The following is a 6,596-nucleotide window of genomic DNA, read 5'->3' as shown; positions in this document are numbered from 1 at the left end:
ACTTAAGGCTGGGAAAAGGCGCAAACCCGAGCTCAGGGGCAGAGGAACTGGGGGTGGGGGTGGGGGAAGGAATGGAGGGGAAAGGGTAAAGATAGGAGTGGGGATGGGGGGTCGAGGGGGTGGCAATCGGATTTGCACCCACCTTGGGGAAGCCGAGAAAGAGCAGCTTCCCGAGTCCCTGATTTTGTCATTTGCGTGGGTAATCCTGCCCTGACCCGGGTCTTACGCAATTTTTAAGCGTGCGGCGGGGGAGGGGGGGGGGGCTGTTGGGCGGGTAGGAAAGAGCCAGTCATAGCGTCACGTGGGCTAGTTTTCACGCATAAAAGGAAGGTTCTCTCCGTTAGCTTCCAGTTGTCAAAGGACTCGAGAGAGCGCTCACAGAGTACGCCCAGGAATCCCGCCAGCGCTCCTCCAGCTCCATCCAGCGCTCCTCCTGCGCCATCCACTGTCTGAGCGCACAAGCCGGCTCCCCACCGCACAGATGCTCGTCCACGCCCTGCTGCTCTGCGCAGTCCTGGCTCTCCGCGCTGCAGGTGGGTACCTGGCGCCCCGCGCCCCGTTCTGCCCCGCAAGTCTCCATTCGGACTTGCCCTGGCCCCTCACTCTGAGCACTCTCGGAATAGGGAGTCTGTAGACTTTGTAAAGAACTTGGACCACTTGACCGCCAAAGAACTGGGTAGATATCCCACCTTTGCCACCAGCTCTGATTATCATGAACCAGTCTTATGGGTCTGGGTCTCTTTGCTCAACTGCTCAATAGGAATAGTGATACTAAGTTGCAGGTTGTCGTTTTAATGAGACAGGATGAGGTCAATAGATGTGGAATACTTGTGTGTGGTACCCACTGTTACTGAGTGGGAGCAATTGTTTTAAATACCCCAGTTAGTGCTTTCCTTCTCAGGAAAGCCCAGGTTTTTGTTTGTTTATGTTTTTCAGATGGGCAAAGTGTTTTTAAAAGTAAGCTGTTTTTACTTTGCGAGTTTCCCTAGATCTATCCGTTTTAATTTTGAGAGAGCTACTTATTTGATCTCCTTAATGCTGAATTGAACATCTAAAACGTTACTGCGAAAAAGCTTAGCAACATGATATCCATTATCCTTATTTAGAATAGGAAGTAGGTATTACTGCTTTATAACCATTCTGTGAGGCAAGCTTTAAAAAAATTATTTTCCCATGACTATTTGTATATTTCTAGAATTGATTATTGTAAAGCTGATCCATAGGAAGTAAAACAAGTAAATGTTTAAGTCAAGATTAAGATGCTGGAGAACAATTTATTTACTGTCCTTACTTTTATTGTAGCAAATCCTTGCTGTTCCAACCCATGCCAAAACCGAGGTGTATGTATGAGTGTTGGATTTGACCAGTATACGTGTGACTGTACTCGAACAGGATTCTATGGGGAAAACTGTTCAACACGTAAGTTTGCCTTTGGGTGCCCTCATTTGGAAGGTGGATATATACAGTTGTCATTTTACAGATTTGCATCTTCTAATATGCCCCATTAATTTCGCCATCCTTTTTTTCTCTCATTGCAGCTGAATTTATGACAAGAATAAAGTTACTCCTGAAACCCACTCCAAACACGGTGCATTACATACTTACCCACTTCAAGGGAGTCTGGGACATTATCAATAATATTCCCTTCCTGAGAAATGCAATTATGAAATATGTGTTGACATGTAAGTACATTATCTTTCTAAGGTTTTCAGTTTCCTCAAAGGAAAAAAATTGTTTTTATAATACGCCAGATTACTAAACCTAATCCAAAAACATATTTCCAACCTTGTCAAAATGATTTTAAATATACTTTTTTAGTGTGTCTACTATCTTAATGGCAAAAAATATAGACATTTCAGTCCCACCCAGTTTATAAAGTTTTATCTCACAGTCAGAATTTTGTTGACAACTCTGCACATCTTTCCCAAGCTTCTTGGATGGTTACTTGAAAAATCAAGGTGGTAGACCATTTGGTCTTGTGTAAAGTATATATACTTTCTTAAAGATGCATTTTAATGAATCATTCTTTTAAATTCAGTTAGAATTGAAAGTGTACATGTTTTGAAAGAGTATCATAGTTGGAATTAAATTCAATCTCTAGTGCTATTTTGCACATTTTCCAATTTTAAAAAATGAATATTGATTTGCTTTGCATATGGGAACAAATTAAACAAAATTTTTTCTCTTGAAAATTTCAGCCAGATCAGATTTGATTGACAGCCCACCAACATATAATGCACACTACGGCTATAAAAGCTGGGAAGCCTTTTCGAATCTCTCCTATTATACCAGAGCTCTTCCTCCTGTGGCTGATGACTGCCCAACTCCCATGGGTGTGAAAGGTGAGTGAGAGGAGGCAGTGAGAGATGCATTGAAATGGGAGGAAGAGGGGGGGGAGGAGTGGATTGCTACTTAGAACATTTGATCCTACATTATCATTTATTTGCTAATAAAAGTCTAATTCTTCCTTTCTTAATGGAGATCTATGGAGATTTTTTTGAAACTGTGAGTCCATGTAGACTATTTTATGAAAGGGAATATCTTAATGCTTTTGAATTCTTTCATTAAAACTGGACTCATACTAGTTAAACAGCAGATAAAATTATTAAATAAGAAGTTGCTTCCCGGTGTCTTCAAACTGTCTTTATATTATGATCATGGTCACAACTGTATTTCTCCTGTGAGGGAGGAAGGCCCTGGTAAATTGACAGTATGCTATCTGCTTCCTTGAATATATGGATGAATTCTTGGCTTTCTCGTTTTTCAGGGAAGAAAGAGCTTCCTGATTCAGACATGATCCTGGATAAATTTATGATAAGAAGAGAGTTCATTCCTGATCCCCAGGGCACAAATTTGATGTTTGCATTCTTTGCCCAGCACTTCACCCATCAGTTTTTCAAGACAGATCATAAGCGAGGACCAGCTTTCACTAAAGGACTGGGTCATGGGGTAAGATAGAACTAAATCAGAAATATAGCTAATCATAGTGAGGTGCTAACATTGAAGACCATGTATTTATTTGCCACACTAAATAATTCACCCTCTTTTTGAAAAGTGTCCTGTCTATAAAATTTTTAGTGGAGTTTCATTTTAACTCACTGGTTAAGTAAACACACAAACACACACACAGATATTTATAATTTGGCTCACATTTTTAGTTCAAAATATTAGCACTGCCAAAGTTATGTATTTGAAAACATGTTTCTACATGTTTGTACCCTGATTATGCTGCTTTAAATATGATAAGGTGAAATTTTTGCAGCATTATATTTTGGGTTTCAATTCATTTATTAAGAATTTTATATCAATAATACATTTGCTGATGCCTTATAAAGGAAATATCCATATCATTATACCAAAGCATATGATATATTAATAAGCTGCATAGGAGATACTAATGCCTTTAAACACAAGAGACATATATAGGTTTGTCGCTTCAGTAGATAAACATATTAACTTAGTATTTTGTGGCTATGGAAAAGGTGTTTTATTGAATATCTTTCATTGAAGCAAGCTAAATCATCAAATTGTTTAATAATAAATGATATCATGGATGCTTTATAGAAGAACAACTTCAATAACAGCAAACTGAATTTTTTTAATAATTTTCCAGGTGGATTTAAATCATGTTTATGGTGAAACTTTGGATAGACAGCATAAACTGCGCCTTTTCAAGGATGGAAAACTGAAATATCAGGTTTGTCCCATTTGAACATTAAGAATTAGCTATGATTTACCCCCTTTGCCTATATTTTTAAATCTCTGGTTGAAATGTATTTCTTAACTTTTAAGGTAATGTTTATTTATTACCATTGTTTTTTAGGTAATTGATGGAGAGGTATATCCTCCCACAGTCAAAGATACCCAGGCTGAGATGATCTACCCGCCTCATGTCCCTGAACACCTGCGGTTTGCCGTGGGCCAGGAGGTGTTTGGTCTGGTGCCTGGTCTGATGATGTATGCCACCATTTGGCTGCGCGAACATAACAGAGTGTGTGATGTGCTTAAGCAGGAGCATCCAGAATGGGATGATGAGCGGTTGTTCCAGACAAGCAGGCTAATACTGATAGGTAAGGAAGAGAGGAAAAGAATTTCATACAACCATCTTCCCCGGAGAAAACGAGTCCTTTACCTTTGCTATGTTTTAAGTCATTCTGGGGGGATGTGGTGAATATAAAATTACATGCTCCATATTAACTTAATCCATGAGCATGATTATAATATAGTACTGTCTTTTGTATTCATGGTAAAAATGAAAAAGTAGAAGTGAGGGAATAGCACATGAACAAAATTGCATTTTGGTTGCTTGAAAGTTAATGATCAGAAAGAATTAATGTTCTAAATGTTTTATTTTGTGCAAATAGGAGAAACTATTAAGATTGTGATTGAAGACTATGTACAACACTTGAGTGGCTATCACTTCAAACTGAAGTTTGACCCAGAGCTGCTCTTCAACCAACAATTCCAGTACCAAAACCGCATCGCTGCTGAGTTTAACACTCTCTACCACTGGCATCCCCTTCTGCCTGACTCCTTTCACATTGATGACCAGGAGTACAGCTATCAACAGTTTCTCTACAACAATTCTTTATTAATGGAGCATGGGCTTACCCAGTTTGTTGAATCATTCAGCAAGCAAAATGCTGGCAGGGTAAGCATTACTATTGAAAAACAAAATAAAACAGAAGACTAGTCTGTTTACTTACTAAAGAAAAGTAATTAGTTTGCTAATTAAATTCTCTTCTAGAAATAAGAAGCCTAACATTTTTTGAAAAGTCAAAGCTTTGAGTCTACAGTTATCAAATGGCAACATGTAATCACACCTTAGCTATAGGTATTTTTAAAAACCTTCTATAATCTTGGAGATTATAGAAATGAACATTTCAGACGAGATCGGGCGCATTCAGGGTGGTATGGCCGTAGACAGAAATGAACATTTCAAACTTGAATAGTTTAGGTCTCAGTTGGGAGCATAGGTCTTAGTTACTTTGTACCAAGGAAGGCTTTTAAGATAGAAATTGTAAATATGCCTGAAAACGTTGTTTTATAATGTAATTCCTTTTCCCCAGGTGGCTGGCGGTCGAAATCTTCCCGTTGCAGTACGAAAAGTAGCCAAGGCCTCAATTGAGCAGAGCAGACACATGAGATACCAGTCTCTGAACGAGTACCGCAAACGCTTTCGGATGAAGCCCTATGAATCCTTTGAAGAACTTACAGGTGAGTGTTTCTAAGCTGACAAGATTCAAAGGGCCTAGTGCAAACAACACAGAAGTTGGAGGCAGATTGAGTAAAGGGGTAAAACTATTTTGTTGCATTTTGTAAAAATTTACATCGGTTGTGTCTCTTGTCTTTGTCACCTTCACAGGAGAGAAGGAAATGGCTGCGGAGTTAGAAGCGCTCTATGGTGACATTGATGCCATGGAGCTGTACCCTGCCCTTCTGGTAGAAGAGCCTCGCCCAGATAGCATCTTTGGTGAGACCATGGTAGAACTTGGAGCCCCCTTTTCCTTGAAAGGACTGATGGGCAATCCTATCTGTTCTCCTCACTACTGGAAGCCTAGCACTTTTGGCGGTGAAGTGGGTTTTAAAATCATCAACACTGCCTCCATTCAATCTCTCATCTGCAATAACGTGAAAGGCTGCCCCTCTACTTCGTTCAGTGTTGGGGACCCACAGCCCACCAAGACAGTCACCATCAATGCGACCCCCTCCCACTCTGGACTGGAGGATATCAATCCTACCGTACTACTAAAAGGACGTTCCGCTGAACTGTAGAAGCCTATTGATCATATTTATTTATTTATATGAATGATTTCTTTTAATTATTTAATATTTATATTAAACTCCTTATGTGACTTAACTTCTGTTAAGGAAAAAGGGGGTTATCCTTGTGAAGATTTTTGTGTCAATGATTTAAAGATGTCTTTTCTCCGAGTTAAAGGGAAAAACATGTCATTTGACATCTTTTTACTTGAATTTCAGTTTAGACTTACAGTAAGAGCCACAGCAAAGACGTTTGAATATTTAAATGCTGTTACAAGATGGCAAAATGCTGCACATTGCTTTTTCCATTCCGATTCTTACAGTGTATCTTCCACGATACATTGGAAGCAACTACCTGCACACTGGTCCTTTGATTTTCTTCTAGCCATTTTGCTAAGAGGAGCTCTTCTGACCAGTTTACTTCTTCTATTTTGTTTCTCTGGTTTCAAGATATGAGTTCATCTTTCTTTGGACTCTACCTATATTTTCTTATCTGAACTTCTGCAACTTTTCAGGAAAACCTCAGCTCAGGACTACTATTTAGCTCCTCTCAAGAAGAATAAAAGAAAACAAAAGCTCTCAAAAAAAAAAAAAAAAAAAAGGCCTTGATAAAAAGGTGTGCTCACATGTTCAGTGAAAGACAGAGAACTTTATATTTAATTTTAATTATGTGTAACTGAAGAAGCTACAAAGAGACTTAGAAAGAACTGTAAGGGGTTCTTGACAAGAAGAGCTTTATATTCCTACTCTAAGGAATGTCCTTTTCCTTTAAAAACAAAAGCACACTATTCCTGAATAGTTCCCAGGAAGATAATGCTTCTTCTTATCCACAT

General features: G+C 39.0%; 1 protein-coding gene across 1 annotated transcript; it reads left to right on the top strand.

Moving 5' to 3' along the window:
* The first annotated feature begins 458 nt into the window (after positions 1-458).
* PTGS2 (prostaglandin-endoperoxide synthase 2) lies at positions 459-6,344 on the top strand. The gene is made up of 10 exons (XM_081112866.1): positions 459-533; positions 1,303-1,419; positions 1,539-1,682; positions 2,199-2,342; positions 2,768-2,949; positions 3,614-3,697; positions 3,824-4,070; positions 4,365-4,651; positions 5,070-5,217; positions 5,366-6,344. Exons 1-10 carry the CDS (start codon positions 482-484, stop codon positions 5,773-5,775), a joined length of 1,815 nt encoding a protein of 604 aa, XP_080968992.1. The 5' UTR covers positions 459-481; the 3' UTR covers positions 5,776-6,344.
* Positions 6,345-6,596: the final 252 nt, after the last annotated feature.

The sequence above is a fragment of the Myotis nattereri genome, assembly GCF_964212035.1.
Source record: "Myotis nattereri genome assembly, chromosome: 18".
In the NCBI taxonomy this organism is placed as follows: Eukaryota; Metazoa; Chordata; class Mammalia; order Chiroptera; family Vespertilionidae; genus Myotis; species Myotis nattereri.
The sequence above is the reverse complement of the archived record's forward strand: the minus strand, read 5'-3'. Positions and strand labels throughout refer to the sequence as shown.

What these genes read in the sequence shown, in the direction of transcription:
- PTGS2 (XM_081112866.1), top strand. Translation starts at nt 482, where the DNA reads ATGCTCGTCCACGCCCTGCTGCTCTGCGCAGTCCTGGCTCTCCGCGCT. An exon ending in TGGGGAAAACTGTTCAACAC is followed by an intron (nt 1,420 to 1,538) that starts GTAAGTTTGCCT and finishes CTCTCATTGCAG; the next exon opens with CTGAATTTATGACAAGAATA. An exon ending in TATGAAATATGTGTTGACAT is followed by an intron (nt 1,683 to 2,198) that starts GTAAGTACATTA and finishes TGAAAATTTCAG; the next exon opens with CCAGATCAGATTTGATTGAC.